Below are 17,639 nucleotides of genomic sequence, written 5' to 3' on the forward strand. Positions count from 1 at the left end.
CTTGTTATTTTGGTTGAATGTCGAACAGTCTAGAAAAAAGGGACTCGTGCGCATTTCTTGCCACACTTTTATTTCTGCCAATCCGTTTGGACGTTCGGTTCAGGGGTTGGTAAAAGTCTAGAGCAGGGGTCGACTGCTAATACGCGTCCAAAAATATCAAGAGAGGTGTCGAAAAACGCGTATTGACCTCGACCAAAGAGGATAAATATAATAAGAGCCACCAGTCTGCTACGAGTGGCGAGTAACTCACTAGAAATTAAAAAAATGTATGCCTAATGTTTTCTATGAGGGACATTTTTAATTGTCTCACATTTATCCATGTCGTGTAGGCACCTTATGCAAATGTAATTTTTGGAAAGAGAATTAATTAATTAATTAAATACAGTCGGAAAAATAAACACAAATATCTCACGAAAATGTATAAAGACCAGTGGCGTAGTAAAAGAATTATTCGGGGTGGTCACAAAATTTAAAATTCAAATTTTGTTAAGTGATGATAAGTAGTTATTGTATGGAATAATGTTATTGGGAGGAAATAGTATTGTATTTATTCAGTGATCCATTTATTGAAAATGTTGTTGTAATAATTAATAGTTAAAAGCAAAATTACAAATTGATTTTTCTCTGTTTTTGAGCGAATCGGCCAATGACTTTTTCCACTGTGATATCGATATTTCTATTGATACTTAATAGGGCAAGTCCATTCAGCCTATCTTCTCCGGTTGAATTCCTTATCCAATTTTTCAAACGCCTCAATGTTAAAAAACTTCGTTCACTGCGGGCAATGGTTACAGCTAAGGTGGCTCCAATCTTCAAAAACTTGAAAACATGTGCAAAAAGTTCTTCATTACAAAGATTTAATGCGTCGATGAATGTCTTTGGGCGATCTTCTGCTCCAACCCAATGTTATCTCCATAGTAGGACTTCATTTTTCACCATAGATACCGCTGTTTCAGTAAGTGCTGGCCATTGATCCATTATTATTTCGACAGTTTCAGAAACGTTTTCACATGCTTTTCTGACAAATTTATCGGGAATGACTTTTTCAATAATGGACAATGTGTTTTTATGCTTGACGAATCTAATAGACACTGAAGATATGATGTGATCAATGAAAGGGATGGATATTAATTTGCGTAAATATTCTTCTGCTGAGCTGTTTTCGTAGTTTTCTCGATTTTTTTTTTTTTTTTTTTGAAGACTCACAATCCTAGGAACTTCAATCTTCTGTCCGATAGATTCAGCAAATTCTTTAGCATCAAGAAACATTTCTTTGAACTTTGACTTAGCCTTTTCCCTTATTTCTTTCAACAAAATAGCCAGATCATCAGCCGCTGAAACTGCTGCAGAAAGATCAGCACTTTTCCCTTGAAGGTAGACGGTTAATGGTGGAGCGAAAAAAAATTTCGTTAATAATAACCATTGCCACAACGAATCCTCCAGTCCTCAAAGTTTTTAGATAACTGAAAGCATTTCTAGAACTTTCAACGTTTCCAGTCATGAATTTTTTTTAAACTGAAATAAATAGGAGCAACCATTTCTTTGAAGCAGATCACAGCATCTAGTCTTTCCGTCCATCTTGTTTCACACAATCGCTTCAAACTTTCTTTCTTTTTTGGATAATTCAAAGTTTCGACGACATTTTTGGGAATAGCTTCGCGTTTTGCTGAAGGTCTTAAGAAAGAAATTATCTGCTTTATGGACCCAAGACAGTTTCTTATGAGAGAAATGGAGCACGCTTCACCAATCCCTAAATTCAATGAATGGCTTGCGCAATGTACATAAAGTGCACACGGATACTTCTCCATCACTGGAGCAGCACAACCATTCCATTCTCGACTTATTGCAGCTGCACCGTCGTATCCTTGAGAAACCAAAAACTCCAGATTGATCTTCAGCTTCTTTGAAATGTTTATCAATGACGAAGCAAATCCTCTACCAGTGCAGTCTTCGATCGGGACGAACTGTAGAAAATCCTCTCTCAAAATTATACCATCTGCAGTTTTTTTCAGTATAACGGAAACATGGTGAGTATTGTTCCACGCCATTAATGTCGGTTGTCCCATCTGCGATTATAGTGCAGCATTCGCTTGCGTTGATTTTTGCAACAATCTTTTCAAGAATTATGTGCCCACAAATTTCGATGAGTTCATTCTGAATCTGTGGATTCGTGTAAGATGTGATGCGATTTTTCAATGTGTCAGTTTGAAGTAAATGTTGCCACAATGTTTGGTCTCCAGCATTTATCCGAAATCCTAATAAAGATCTGAAGTTACCATCATTTTGGGGAGGAGTCTCGATGGATATAGGACCACAATCACGATGTCCTCTTGAAGCTATTTGGTGCCTGCCGATGAAAACTATTGTTTCGACGATGGAGCGAAAGATTTCTCGATTCCGATGAAATTGAAATGTATATCAAATCAATTTTTTACGAGACTACTAATATTACGGAGGGGTTTTTGTCCCCAATCCTCCTCCTCTCCCCCCGTTACTACGCCACTGATAAAGACATTTATGCGCATCTCGCCCAAAAAAACCTGCGATTACCCTAACCAAAAACAATATGCAAAGTAACGTCTCTTATTATATTTATCCTCTTTGATTTATTCTCTTTGCCTCGACAACAATAATCTGAAGGCGGAAAAATTGTATCTTTGTCCGGAGATTTTGCAGTTGCATTTGGCAATTTGTGTAAAAAGGCATTCTGCACGCATTAAATTTTATTCACACTCCATTGGTGGAGCAAGGTATTCTGCGCAAAAATACTATGGATCCCACCCCCGGTTTCGGAGGGACCCGGGGTCATTTTTCGGTTTTTCGTTAATATCTTTTGAACCAGTTAAATTTTTATTTTCCGCCTTCGGATTATTGTTGTCGAGGTGAATACATTTCTTTTGACACCACTCTCGATATTTTTCGACGTGCAACGAAAATACGTAACACATTGTTTTCATAGTTTTAACATGCCACCCTGTTACACATACATTACATGTTTGAAATAACAGATGGCGCCATCGAACTTTTTTCAATTCTCTTTTGACAATTTCGTAAATATTTACGAAACTCCCACAAAACCAAGCCATCGAAAAATAGCTAATTTAATTTTTGTAAAAAAAAAATTGTGCTTGCGTGTTGAATCAGACGAATGTAGGCCGTGGGAAAGTGTGCAATTATCGATGCGCGAATGTACTAACGTTTACAGTACAGATGTTAAAATTGTCCTAAAAATGTGGTAAACCGGAAATAAATTAATTTCTACGCATTGTTAAATATATTGCACGCATAAACCACTGTATGAAACATCAGCACCAGGAGCCAATACTTATTATTATATAACATATTTAACAAATGTCGAACGTACTACCTGTTACACCGCCACCACCAGCATATCAACAACAACCGCAGTCAGCAAATAATACGAAGAACAAACTTCAGAAAACTCCCACTAGTCAACAATTGCCATCATGCACTTGGGCATTAGAATATCCCGAGTTACAAAAAGCATGCTTTTTAGCGCGAGTTTGTGAAGAGCGACCACCACTACAATATCAGCTGCATAAAATAGACGTAATCCTACAATATGGTCCTACTTGTGGTTTGGTTGCTTTGAGTATGCTTTTGGGTGGCACTCCCAGTACCAATGAACTTTTACATATAGCTAAAGAGCGTCTTTACACAAACAATGGTGAAATGTTTAGTGCACAAAATCTCTTTGAACTTACTTGTGATACATTAAAATCAATTGAAGTGATAGGCGAAGAAAACGAAACAACAAATGCCTCGCTAACAGATGAAACGAGTGCCAAGAAATGTAGGCATGCATTGGCGTTGGCTGCGGAATGTGAATTGCATCAAGGCCCACTTGATTGTGCCAAGGTCAGAGCTGCTTTGAAAGCGGGTGCTTGCATATTTATTGCGTATCCTTTTAAAATACTAAAGAAAAACATATTTTGTTGTGAACGCTGTTAGGAAAGGGCCGTAAGCAATGCGAGTATAATGAGGGTTTTGTTGAATATTAATTTATTTAAAGTTTTCATTGCTCTATTTTGGTTGTTAGTAAAGTGATTTATTTGTTTTTTGCTCCTGCAAACTTTTTTTGCAAAAGGCTATAACAACTGTTTACTCGTGCTCAACAGCTGTTTTCGCATTTTGACACTAGGGATGACAGTCTGGCAAGGTGTAATGGCGGCTGCCGTATCAACTTTTTTGTTACCAAAATTTGTAATGAAAAAAGCCCTAAACCATGGTAAATCTATAGTACCACCCAGCGGCTTGAGAGCCATTTCGACGTATACCATAATACCAAGTCAAAGAAAATATCTTCTTTACTTCAGCTTACAACAGCTAAAACGTGTCCAAAAACATCAGAAGTGTCATAAGACGAGCTTTGGACACAGGGCTACAAATCCGAAAGCGGAACTTTCATCTCGGTCAAAAGGTATTTGCAAAAACAATTGAAAATCTCAATGTGGTTGTTGTAATTGGGATTATTTTGGTGTACCAACCAACAAATTTGTGAAAAAAAGTGTTTTGCGCAGATATAGTTTTGTTCTCCAAACCGGCTTTGGACCCATAGAGGATAACTTTATAATCGCGGCAAGGGGCCGCCACCCATCCAATACACATCGGCCGCCACCCATCTTTCGAAGCGATACTCAGTAATGTTTCGGTTTTTTGAAGTGTTTTGACTGAAATTTATAGTAATTGTGGCCTTAAGTAAAAAGTAACCCTTTTCACATTTCACATACCATTTTTCTGAATCCACCTTTTTTTTTTTGCAAACTAATGGCTTAAATTATGTGCAATATCATAAGTATTCCACCAAATAAAGTGTTGTTATCTTCTCTACGTATGACAGTACTAATTTAGGGCGAAGAGTCTAATGCATCGGGCATGTACATCACAAATTCATTAGAGTAAATGCGAGAGCAAAAGTACTCGCCTTAGAAATTCATTTGAAAATTGATGAAATATCAAAATATATTCATCCCATATATATCAATCCGATAGGTTGAAGAAAACTATCATCAAAATCTGAATTTTTTATGAACGCAATATCTCAGAATTTAGCTGAAGAACGTTCCGCTTTTGATTATGTTTCATCAAAGCCCCATCTCACTTCATAATATATGGAATTTTTACTGGGATACGTCGTTTTTGAACCAAATATTGAGACAAGGTATTCAATACAATTCTTAAGGACCTTTTTTTAAACAGAAGTCAAGAAAGGATTCGAAAGCAGAAATAAAAAAATTAAGTACAATTGCCATTCTTAGTAATAGAAAAAAAATCATTATATTTAATTTTTATTAAGTAGACAATAGATAGGCCCGTTCAGCTTAGCAGAATGTTTTTTCCTGCTTTGCACAACTATTATTCATTTCTTCGCAATAAAAAAGGGTCATTTTCCGTCAAAATGTACCGAAGTGGCAGCCTATTAATAGTTGCGCGTTTTTTGTGTTAATTTTTTTTATTGGATATCGTGTGTTATTTATCATAGTGAATTTAAGTTTTATTATTTAAAAGCAAAGAAATATTTTGAAAAATGGCTGGCGAGGAAGAGCAAGTAAGAATGCACTAAACTTCATCTATCTAGATATTGTAGCTAACCTCAACTTTATCATTAACTTTCACAGATACAAGTGCTGCCGGTAAAGGAGCCGCTTGACTTAATTCGGTTAAGTTTGGATGAAAAAGTGTATGTTAAAATGCGTAATGAACGAGAGTTACGCGGACGTCTACATGTAAGTGAAACAAGCTCTAAAACTTGCTTAAATATTCCGGTGCTAAGTGTGTTTTGGTAATACCTAACTGCCCCCGGTTGTCTGCTAATACATGTCGAAAACTGTTGGGTGAAGTTTCAAAGCCGAGCTGAGCCTTGGGTTTATTGATAGAAAAGTGAGGGTTAATTGTTGGTGTTGTTGTTGTTGTTGTAGCGATAAGGTTTCTCCCTGAAGGCTTTGGGGAGTGTTATCGATGTGATGGTCCTTTGCCAGATACAGATCCGGTACGCTCCGGTAACAGCACCATTAAGGTGCTAGCCCGACCATCTCGGGAACAATTTATATGGCCACATTGTACCTTCAGGCCATCCTACCCTCCCCACTCCCATGACGAGCTTGGGGGCGCCAGAGTCCCGTCTGTTAGGCGCGGATAGGCGAGGTTGAAAATTGGGTTTGGAGAAGCTATGCCAACGCAATATGGCAACCTGAAAGGGTTGCGCTACACAGCCCCTTGAATGTGGTATTTTAGTCGCTTCTTACCACAGGCATACCTACCGCGGCTATATTCTGACCCCCTAACCCGCTGGGTTAGTGAAAATTAGTCTTTTGATTCCTCTTCCGACAGGTTTTGAACGTTTGTTTGCAGTCAACTAAGATTGTAAATTATTGGCTGTTTTAACCCATTTTGGGAGTTAATTTTTCATGTGTCATTGTGTACAGCTTGTAAGCTGACTTTTTGTAAAGTATATGGCAACTTTTTATGTACACAAACGAAATTATTGACCGAAAGTTTCTAATAATTCCTTGAAACCCATTTAGGCAATTCACAGGATAATTGTTGAAATCTATTGTTTCCAGTATAACATTTTATTTAAACAGCACATACGACGAATAGGACACGTAGTATATTCCATTATTGATGATAAAATGAGCACTAGTTTGAGCGCCTAACAGCGGTGCTTTATAGAAGAAAATGATAGGCACCTGGGCTAGTTTATCTTTTTGTATTGATAAATACACTCTTCGAAGGTTTTGGGGAGTATTGTCAATGATGTTGTATTAACGATAAAGAAGGTTTGGCGAGTGTTATCGATGTTGATGATCCTTTGCCGAATACAGATCCGGTACGTTCCGGTAACAAAGCATCATAGAAGTACTAGTCTTCTCGGGAACGATTAATATGACCATAATTAACCATCCATGTGGAACTTGGGGTCGCCAGAGCCTCGCCTGCTAAAGATGTGTATGAAACTTTCATATTTGGGTTGTGGAAGCTATAAAGCTTTATATTACGCTTATCAACCCCTTGAATCCCTATTATTGATAATGTTGGTTCCTTGCGTGGTCCAGCAAGTTGCGGAAATTTGCCCCATAAAGATACTAGCACGGCAATCTTGGAAGCGATTTGATATGATCACAGCATACCTTTAAAGTCTGTAAATTTTGGTCGCCTCTTACGAAGCGCATGGCTGCCGCTGGAATATTATAAGCCCCTTAACCCTCTCACAGAACAGCTGTCGCAGTTACAGTCCAGCAGCATTTCACACAAACTAGCAGTATAATGTAAACTTCAATAAACTTTATTTTATTGGTATGGACAAAAACACTCCACCCTCTGCCACTGCTACAACAACAACAACTATCTTTCCAAATCACTTGGTCTTTCGTTCTCTCCATACTTTTTTTATCAACAAACAAAATTTCCCCTAAAGTCGCACTCTCGCACTTAATTGATAGAAATATGTATTATACAAATGAGTTTCGTATTTACCGGGTCGATGTTCGAAATTCGGTTAAAATATCATCACTTTAAGGCAACCGTTTGAGTCAATCGGCTGAAATCAAGTGAACCGTAAAAAATTTAAGTATAAATTACATGACGTTCCAGGGAATAGTTTATAATACTCAAATTTTCGCATTTATAATTTGAATATCATAACGAGATCAAACTTTAATTTCATCAAACTCATTTCAATATTGGTTGCGTGAATGTGTAAAACAACCCTTACAGCTTTACTTTGTATGTCATAAGAAGAAGAAAATATCTTGAACATTACGAGTTTAACACTTCCAGGCCTTTGACCAACATCTTAACATGGTACTAGGCGATGCTGAGGAAACAGTAACCACTGTAGAAATCGATGAAGAAACCTATGAAGAAGTTTACAAAACAACAAAGCGCACAATTCCCATGTTGTTTGTGCGAGGTGATGGCGTAATTTTGGTTTCACCGCCCATGAGAGTCGGCTAAATAGTAAATTAAGGGAATAAATATTAAACAATAAATGTAATAAAATAATAAGTCTAATAAATGCTTGAAAAGTAAAATATACTTTTATATACATGTGTGTAAATAAACAAAAAAATTTTCCTTAACTTACCATTTCGACCAAATCAATATGTATATAGTTACGATCCAGATTACAATCACTCGCCTTGTCTGAAACATGGACACAAGGCGCATTGGGCGCTGATCATTGGTTACTTGATAAGCGATAAAAATGAGGTAAGTGCACATTTAAAAAATTCTAAAATTTATTTTACGATATGAATTTCTTGCAGTTTTTCGTATTGGCGCGTCATGGAAAAGCGAAAAATCTTGCCGTTTGGTCATTATCTGCTTTAAGTGATAGTAATGCTAATCTCGTGGAGTTTGAACAACCGACAAACCATCCCAATTGTGATTTTCTTTTACCACCTGGTGGTATTGGTGGAGATTTAGGTTTAAGGGAACGTGCCATAATTGTAAACAAGTTGCCGCAAGAAAAATTATATAGTTTTAATGTCATGAAATGAAATCTGCTCAACTCATCCATATTTACACAACAAAAAAAAACGCAAAAACATATAACTTTGTAACAATTTAGGGGCGCTAGGAATTTCTGATATTTTATGGGTGATTGGAAATAAAACATTGAATTTATTGTTACAGCAACTAATTACAGTTTTATTGTTTAACTCTTAGCTCTTCAAATATCAGGGTACTTCAAAGCAACATTATAAAAAAAAATTATGTAAGATGTGATAACCTCCGAAGAAGTTTTAGGCCGAGCTTCTCTTACAATTTGCGTCGTGCTGCTTTTAATTTTTCCTACAAATTGGCGGGACGGGATCTACTTGTTTTTGCCGACTCCGAACGCCATCTGCAAGGCAGATGAGTTTTCACTGAGAGCTTTTCATGGCTGAAATACACTCGGAGTGCTTGCCAAAAACTACCGAGGGGCGACCCCGCTTAGAAAAATTTTCTTCTAATTGAAAAAACTTGTTTCTAAAATATTTCATGTTGCTTTTCCCGGGGCGTGAACCCATTATCTTGGGTGTGGTAGGCGGAGCATGCTACCATCACACCGGGGCGGGGCTTGTAAAATAATAAGTTTTAAACAACTTTTAATGTTAGATTATCGAAAACCATGGAAATGGTGAAAGAATCATGATTTTAAAACTTTGTGCCACTCATTTGAATGTCCACCCAAAGAACAGATTAGCAAGACGTTTCAACATATTACGAAACACCGATACATTTTAATACTTACCTGTGCATAGCAATAAATTTTGAGGATTGAAAAAGAAAGTATTCTATATGAACAACCATTATTATTTTCGTCTGCTCAAACAGCGCTCAAATCAATCTAATGAGATGAATTGAAAAAAGTAATTGATTTAATAATGTTCAAGTCACCTTTTATTTATTTATTGATATATATTAAAAATGTTTTATTAACTAAATGTTAAATATATAATTTCACTCTACTTCATCACGTCTTCGTTAATTGCGTATGCATGTATGTATATGTTTAATTTCTACTCGTATTTGTGTAGCTCACAGATGTCATACAATTTATTGTTTTAATATATTTCTTTAATATTTGTAATTGTAATAGGTTTGTATATGTATATCAGTACATATATGTAAATATTTTGTACACCTATGTAGTACAATTGTATGCAAATGCATATTAACATATATCTGTGGCAAGAAAATGTGATCATTTTTGACGTACATATAAAGCAATTCATCACCTTTTACTTAAATCGCGGTTGTTTGATTTAAACATATGTACATTTATTTCAAATATTTATAAATAAATAAATAATAATCTTATACACCGTACACATACAACAAGCGTATATAAATGCAATATGAGTGCATGTGAATTTTAATCAGCTAGATACGCAAAAGAAATGTTCTGAACCTGTTTGATTCATACTGGCTAACAAACCATCTTATCCATAACGCTAGCTTAATTCACAAAGGCCTTAACCAATTTAAAATTTTACAGGAGAAGCAAACAACTTTTTTGTTAACATTGATTACAAGCAGATATGGGACATTCAAAGTGGCATAACTCCGTAGTCATCGATTTTAACGATTTTAACTTTCTACTTGGTGTGTTTTAATATATTGTACCAAAATCTGTGAATAAACGCAGTTCCGTTAAATCTGTTGGTTGGGGCCTATATGAATTAAACTAACGATAAGTAGCAGACAAAATTATATGCAATTTTTATTCCCTTTTTTTTTTTTTTTTGTTTTTGCTAATTTAATTTAAAACTAGAACAAATTGAACAGTACAAGTGCAACAGTATCTGTTAATTTTCTGATAAATCGATTCGATTGTAGAAATTATCCTTTGGGATTTTGATTAGTCAAATGTTCTTTCGAAGGTGTATTAACTTTAGTGTTATCAAAACGACTTTCGAAAAAAATCAAATGAATAGTTCCAAGCCGAAACGTTCCTAGAAAAATGGAGAAAAGGTCACACATTCAGCCAAAAAATCACATTTGTCGGACAACTAGATTTGAAGATAAGACAGATAGTTCTATTATAACGTTTTGGCAAAAACAAAAAAAATACTTATCTTTTATAATTCTTGCGTTTTGGTTTAGAAGTGATTGGATTTTGTGAATTTTGATGTGAACACTAAAACTATTTGTAGAATAGAGAATTGGTAGCATTTTTTCAGCGACCTGGAAAAAAATTTTGGATCATGTATATCATTTTTGGTTATATTCACCCTTATCGCGAAGTTCACGCGGAAAAGTGTTCGCCTTCACTTCTTTTGTTCGGGTGAACTTTTTCCGCCTATCGGCAATTTCGGGCGAACAAAAGTTCACTTCGAAACAGCTGATGCTCTATTGCGAATTGGCAGTGAACAAATAATTTACTTACAATTGTATAAATTTTGTAACCAAACATATATTTCCTTAAAATACAACAAAAATATAAATAAAAAATTAATAAAATAATGTTTAGTATTGCACTTAGGTTGGTATTGATTGAGCGTGAGGCGAATATATATGTGAAAGCGATTCGGAGGCAATTAAGGTACAGTTCTAACCCTTTAGCTCCAAATGATTCACTGTAAGTTAAAAATTACTATTTTCAGCACTTTTGAATAACAAGTTAATTTTTTTCAATTAGCTTTCGCCAATATTACAGGCTAAACAAGCTGGCATTGTAATATTTGCTAGTTATTCCTACCAACTCCTTGCCACCATTGAAGCAAAAATTTGGAGTTCCACCAATTGTAAAGTTGAGTAAATGTCTTCGTTTTTTCGAATAGGGAAAAAGCGTTGGAAAGGACCATGAAGTGGGTCTTAGATAATCTTGTTTCAGTGAGGTGATCAACATTTTGGAACCGTTGCTTTGTCCACAATGGATATCTTGGCCGACTGATACGTTGTGAAGAAATAGAATTTACATACTTAGCAATACAGGAATTTCACTTTTTTCCGCTCAGCTTACGATTGTGCATTATTTATTGATTTATTTCTAATAATAGAAGTACATATAATTATAAGAGTATCAAATTTCAAAACAAAAAATTAATTATATTTTGTTTTCCTCTCGTTCGCCTGTAAAATATAAGTGAACAAATGTTGGTTTCCCCGCTGTTCATTTCGCCCGAACAAAGAGTTGCCGATAAGGTGAAATCTTTTTCGAACATGAAAAATTGTTTCGCCACCCTCTGTGATAGGGTGAACAAAAATTGTGAATATTTTCGGGTGAAAATAAAACTCGCGATAAGGGTGATTATTACTCCAATATGAAGTCAATGGCCCTGGCTTTGCTTTAGAGTAGTCCATTTAGAATTTTTTTGGAAAATTCTCGCCCTTAGGTGTTCCAGGGAAATCCTCTGAAGGAGTATTTAGAGCTAAAGTAGGTCATCCTGGCCCAGGACAGCGTAATTTAAATTGGGCCAAAAGCTTTTTACGTATTACGGTCAGTTGCGAAATACTCAAATACCCCTAAAGGTATACCAAAATCATTATTAAGCATACCAATACACCACAACTTATCATTTCTTATAAACATTACAAAATTTTCAACTAAAACAAGTAAGGAAGGCTAAGTTCGGGTGTAACCGAACATTACATACTCAGCTGAGAGCTTTGAAAACAAAATAAGGTAAAATCACCATTTAGGAAAATGAACCTAGGGTAACCCTGGAATGTGTTTGTATGACATGTGTATCAAATGGAAGGTATTAAGGTGGAAGCCATTTCGGGATATCGCCATAAAGGTGGGCCAGAGGTTTGTACGATATGGGTATCAAATTAAAGGTATTAATGAGGGTTTTAAAAGGGAGTAGCCCTTAGTTGTATATGTGAAGACGTTTTCGAGATATCGACCAAAATGTGGACCATGGTGACCCAGAACATCATCTGTCGGGTACCGCTAATTTATTTATATATGTAATTCCACGAACAGTATTCCTGCCAAGCTTCCAAGGGCTTTTGATTTCGCCCTGGAGACTTTTTCATTTTCGTCTACTTAATATGGTAGGTGTCACACCCATTTCACAAAGTTACCATGTTTCATCTGTTTTTTCATATTTGGTATAGAATTAAGGCATTTTTAAAATTTTTGTAATTTTCGATATCGAAAAAGTGGGCGTGGTCATAGTCGGATTTCGACCATTTTTTATACCAATATAAAGTAAGTTCAGAGAAGTACGTGAACTAAGGTTAATAAAGATATATCGATTTTTGCTCAAGTTATCGTGTTAACGGCCGAGTGGAAGGACAGACGGTCGACTGTGTATAAAAACTGGCCGTGGCTTCAACCGATTTCGCCAATTTTCACAGGAAGCAGTTATCGTCACAGAATCTAGAATTTCACAAGGATTGGTAAATTTTTGTTCGACTTATGGCTTAAAAGTATTCTAGACGAATTAAATGAAAAAGGGCGGAGCCACGCCCATTTTGAAAATTTCTTTTATTTTTGTATTTTGTTGCACCATATCATTACTAGAGTTGAACATTGACATAATTTACTTATTTATATACTGTAGAGATATTAAATTTGACTTAAAAAATTTTGTTTTTTAAAAAGTGGGCGTGTTCGTCATCCGATTTTGCTAATTTTTATTTAGCACACATTAGTAATAGTTCCTGCCAAATTTCATCATGATATCTTCAACGACTGCCAAATTACAGCTTGCAAAACTTTTAAATTACCTTCTTTTAAAAGTGGGCGGTGCGACGCCCATTGTCCAAAATTTTACCAATTTTCTATTTTGCGTCATAAGGTCAATCCACCTACCAAGTTTCATCGTTTGTCCGTCTTTTGTAATGAATTATCGCGCTTATACGGTTTTTCGAAATTTTCGATATCGAAAAAGTGGGCGTGGTTGTAGTCCGATTTCGTTCATTTTAAATAGCGATATGAGATGAGGGCCCAGGAAACTACATACCAAATTTCATCAAGATACCTCAAAACTTACTCAAGTTATCGCCTTTACGCACAGACGGACGGGCGGATATGGCTAAATGAATTCCTTTTTCGCCCAGATCATTTTGATATATAGAAGTCTATATCTATCCCGATTAGTTTATGCCGTTACGGATTACCGTTAGGAGAACAAAATTAATATACTCTGTGAGCTCTGCTTAGCTGGGCCCGAATCGCCACATACGTGATCGTATAACTCGTCACGTAAAAACTTGTTTTTTGGATTATGACATACGTGATCGTACGATCCGTCACGTAAAATGTCACTTTTTGGGATTACTACATACGTGAACGTACTTTGTGGATCGTAAATCGGTATCGCGACAACCGTGAACGAGAGACAATTGCACTCGATCGTTCGTATTGTTATTCGATTACAAACCGGCAACCGAAAGCGAGTACAAATATATAAATATACAAAAATTTAATACAAATATAAGAGAAAATGTAAGTTATTTCTCAAAATATGTGTTTATATTATTGTTGGACTAAATTTTATTTAAGGACGAATTTTAACAAGCTAAACCCAAACCAAAAGGAGTGCATGGCGCAATTTATGGCGGAACACCCGAACTTGGCGAAAAACAAATTTCCCAATTCCGCACAAGGTAGAGCAACGTCCAACAGACTGTGGGAGGAGCTTTCCAAGCGTTTAAATGCTGACGGGCCACCAGTAAAAGACGCCAAAATGTGGAGGAAGGTATATATATATATATATAAAGTGCAACCAAGATACTTACAAATGTTTGCTCGTAGGTTTTCGCAGATCAAAAATATCAGGCGAAGAAGCTTTCCCACAACAAATTGTCCAAAAGACAAACTGGAGGAGGTCCTTATAATGAAATTCCCATCAGTGCAACTGAGGAATTGATTATAGAGGCAGCCGGACTTGAGGTCGCAGTGGACGGGAATAGTACCGTTCGCACTTTTGGCAATTCACCCGCTCATAGAAGCAGCACCGAAAATAGTGATAGTGAGAGCAACAGTGATAGTGGAACAAGCAGCGCATCAGCCAGCGCTTTACCTGGTCCATCTAGGTCGGTTACTACCCTTACACCGCGCGTAACCTCTCGGTGCAATACTCCACGGCGAGTAAGTAAGAGTGCCGAAAAATTGTCCCTGCTCCAACAAAATTTGAGTAGAGTGTCTGATTTTCAGCGCGATTTGGGGGAGAAGATTGACCGATTGGTGCAGGTGCAGGAGAGGTTGTTGCAAGTGCATGAAAGGATGCTGACCATTAAGGAGGAGAAGCATAAACTGCATCAAGAATCACATGCACTTGATTTACAAATCAAAAATTTAGAATTAGAGTCTCTAGCAATAAGTGTAAATAGAAAAAGAAGAAATTAAAATTTTATGTTAGCTTTAACAAGTTTGTATCTGAATTTTTTTAATTTTTTGATTTTAAGCAATTAAACGAATAGTCATTTCATTTATTTTATTTCTAATTTTAACATACATACTTAGCACTTAGTAAAAACAAAGTTTGTACCTGAATTTTTTTAATTTTTGTGATTTTAGCAATTAAGCGAATAGTGATTTCATTTATCTCTAATTTTAACATACATACTTAGCACTTAGTAGAAACAATTAAATGAATTCATTTGCTTTTACAAATCGTTTTTTCTTAATTTTTACGTGGAATTAATTAGAGAGTGTTTTATTTGGTCTCTTATTGTTTGACCAATTGTGGTAAGATGGTTGGCTTCGCCTGGGTCAACATCGCTGATTTGGTCTGATTCATATCTTCGTACGTTGTAATCAATTTTGAACTGTATGCAGATATTATGTAAAGCTGCACACACATTGGCAAATCGTGCCACTTTTGTAGGATGGTATCTACCCCTATTGCCATACCCTAATATTCTCCAACGTCCTTTAAAAATACCAATGGTACGTTCGATGATACATCTTGCTTTTGAGTGTACATCATTAAATGCGGATTCACTGGAGCCATCGGCGGGGTTTCGGTAAGGCGTTATGCACCACGGCTCTAGTGGATAGCCAGAATCACCTGTTGAAATGAAAATTGTCATTACAATAGTAATATTAACCAAAAAGCAAACACTGTCGTACCTAAAAGCCACGCATTGCTCCGCCTATTAATTTCAAACCTCTCTTGCAATACTCGTCGTTGATCTGAATGCCTCCAAACGAAGGAATCATGAGCCGCACCACCGTACTGACAGTTGATTGCCAAAATTTTATAGGTGTGATCGCACATCTGCCAAAATATTTATATAGTTAGTACAAAGAATAAAGAAAATGAGCAACAACTCACTATCATTGCGTTGATACTATGGTATCCTTTTCTATTAAAGTACATATGCTCATCCACAGATGGTCTTTGCAAGCCGATGTGTGTGCCATCAATGCAACCAATGACTGTAAAAGTAGATATTCAATTAAAAAACTTATTTAATAAATGTAATTGAACGTTTGCCTACCTCCAGGTATTTTGTATTTATCCATAAACCATTGCTTGCATTCCGAAGTTTCGTTTAAATGAAATTGTATATTTTGTGGACACAACTTGTTCTCCATTTCGAGAATAACGTGGGATGTTATCTTTGACACAGTGCTCTGGCACATTCCAACCAAATAATCACTGCCGACACAATGCTGATACCCGCCACTTCCTAGAAGAGAAAGTGTGGCAGCTAGTTGTAGAACTGGAGGCACCGCTTTTGCATCCGACTGCTTCAAATTTAAGGCATGAAGTATAAACTGGAAAGCCTCTTTAGATAATCTAAATCGTTTCAAGAATCTGCAGAACACACATTTTTGTATACTTGTAAAACTTTATTTGCCACATACTTACGAAGTTTGTGGTAAAGCTAAAGGATCACTTTTATCTCTAAGTAGCCTCCGTGCTACTGTTTCATCTTCCTCACTATCGCTTGAACTTATATAGAAAAGTAAGTGCACATCCATTTTGAAATTTCGTTTGTTTATTAAAATTTTTAAATATTTTGACATTTCCACATCTATTGTGACATAAAAATAAAATCCACAGTGATGTGGACCTTAAAATCTATTGTGAACTAAGAATGAATTACGATACGATAGCTTTCGTATGTGGTAATGCCAATCGACCCATACGTCTGACGTATCACGTAATTGTCTTTCGTATAGTTTTCGATCCGTGATCGTATGTGGCGATTCGGGCCCTGAGTATAAAAATGTGAATAGTATGAATTTCTTTCATTTGCTGAATGTTCCGGAATAGTTAAATTTTCTGTTTTTGGCTTCGCATAAGGATTATTATATAGATTTTAGGAACTGAAGTTAAATCCTATTGATATCTCTTTTTGGTTTTGGTTTGGAACTCCTCAAATGTACTTAAGAGAGGATCAAAAGTTTTTCAGAAAGTATTAATGTACTTTGGATAAAATCAAATGTACTTTAGAATCTAATTGAATATTTTATATTTTATTTTTATGAATAACGTAAAAAATCAAAATATAAACCTGTTTTTTTGCAAGTACATTTGACACTTTGTGAAATACATCTGACGTTGAGCAACACCATCAGCTCCGTAAGAATTTGGACGGACCTCTCCGAGCCGTTCGAAACTAAACGAGGTTTCAGACACTATTTCTTTAATGCTGAAAAAAATTATACTAGCTGCAGAACTTAACCGCTAATATTCTATAAATCATACTCTGGGGGTCACTTATCGTATATAGTGCAGAACCATAGACCATGACAACATCATATGAAGCGGGTCTGGGAGTGTTCAAGAGAATGGTTCTTCGAAAAATTACGAACCTCTACGCGTTGGCGATGGCTAGTAGCGAAGAAGATTTAATGATGAGCTGTACAAGCTTTGCGCAGACATCTACATATTCCAGCGAATTAAAACGCAGCAGCTACGTTGGCTAAGCCATCTTATGTGAATAAGGGAATATGCCTCTGCTAATAAAGTATTTTTATCGGAACCCACCTTTGGAAGCAGAGGAAAAGGGTGGCGGAAGGACCATGTGGAAAATTCCTTTGGTGTGACCAATTGGGGCCACATAACTCAGGGATAAAGCGACTGACGCGCCTTGTTGGACGACCATGACCGTTTAAATGGTTAAGGACCAATTAAGTAAGAAGTACATTTGACACTTTATGAACTTCATTTGATGTTTTCTAAAATACATTTGATTCTTTCCAAAGTACGCTTGACTTA

General features: G+C 36.1%; 4 protein-coding genes across 5 annotated transcripts; 3 read left to right on the forward strand and 1 right to left on the reverse strand.

The window, feature by feature from the left end:
* Positions 1-3,078: 3,078 nt before the first annotated feature.
* On the forward strand, positions 3,079-8,670 carry LOC137237471 (actin maturation protease). Its single transcript, XM_067761130.1, has 3 exons — positions 3,079-3,920; positions 8,136-8,232; positions 8,289-8,670. The coding sequence occupies exons 1-3, from the start codon at positions 3,352-3,354 to the stop codon at positions 8,520-8,522; spliced, it is 900 nt and encodes a 299-aa protein (XP_067617231.1). The 5' UTR covers positions 3,079-3,351; the 3' UTR covers positions 8,523-8,670.
* On the forward strand, positions 5,413-8,054 carry LSm3 (U6 snRNA-associated Sm-like protein LSm3). Its single transcript, XM_067761133.1, has 3 exons — positions 5,413-5,569; positions 5,640-5,747; positions 7,801-8,054. Exons 1-3 carry the CDS (start codon positions 5,549-5,551, stop codon positions 7,975-7,977), a joined length of 306 nt encoding a protein of 101 aa, XP_067617234.1. The 5' UTR covers positions 5,413-5,548; the 3' UTR covers positions 7,978-8,054.
* A 4,947-nt stretch (positions 8,671-13,617) lies between the features above and the next one.
* LOC137237472 (uncharacterized) lies at positions 13,618-15,081 on the forward strand. 2 transcript variants are annotated; one of them, XM_067761132.1, is made up of 4 exons: positions 13,618-13,909; positions 13,967-14,162; positions 14,219-14,554; positions 14,621-15,081. In XM_067761132.1, coding segments are annotated over exons 1-4 (726 nt in total). In that variant the 5' UTR covers positions 13,618-13,907; the 3' UTR covers positions 14,813-15,081. The 2 variants fall into 2 exon arrangements, with proteins under 2 accessions (XP_067617233.1, XP_067617232.1); XM_067761131.1 differs by having other exon boundaries at positions 14,219-15,081.
* Positions 14,809-16,632, reverse strand: LOC137237468 (putative nuclease HARBI1). Its single transcript, XM_067761128.1, has 5 exons — positions 16,284-16,632; positions 15,910-16,229; positions 15,744-15,847; positions 15,539-15,686; positions 14,809-15,476 (listed from the first exon to the last, which is right to left on the reverse strand). The coding sequence occupies exons 1-5, from the start codon at positions 16,439-16,441 to the stop codon at positions 15,097-15,099; spliced, it is 1,110 nt and encodes a 369-aa protein (XP_067617229.1). The 5' UTR covers positions 16,442-16,632; the 3' UTR covers positions 14,809-15,096.
* Between the last annotated feature and the right edge of the window lie 1,007 nt (positions 16,633-17,639).

The sequence above is a fragment of the Eurosta solidaginis genome, chromosome 1 (genome assembly GCF_040869045.1).
Source record: "Eurosta solidaginis isolate ZX-2024a chromosome 1, ASM4086904v1, whole genome shotgun sequence".
NCBI classification, from domain to species: domain Eukaryota; kingdom Metazoa; phylum Arthropoda; class Insecta; order Diptera; family Tephritidae; genus Eurosta; species Eurosta solidaginis.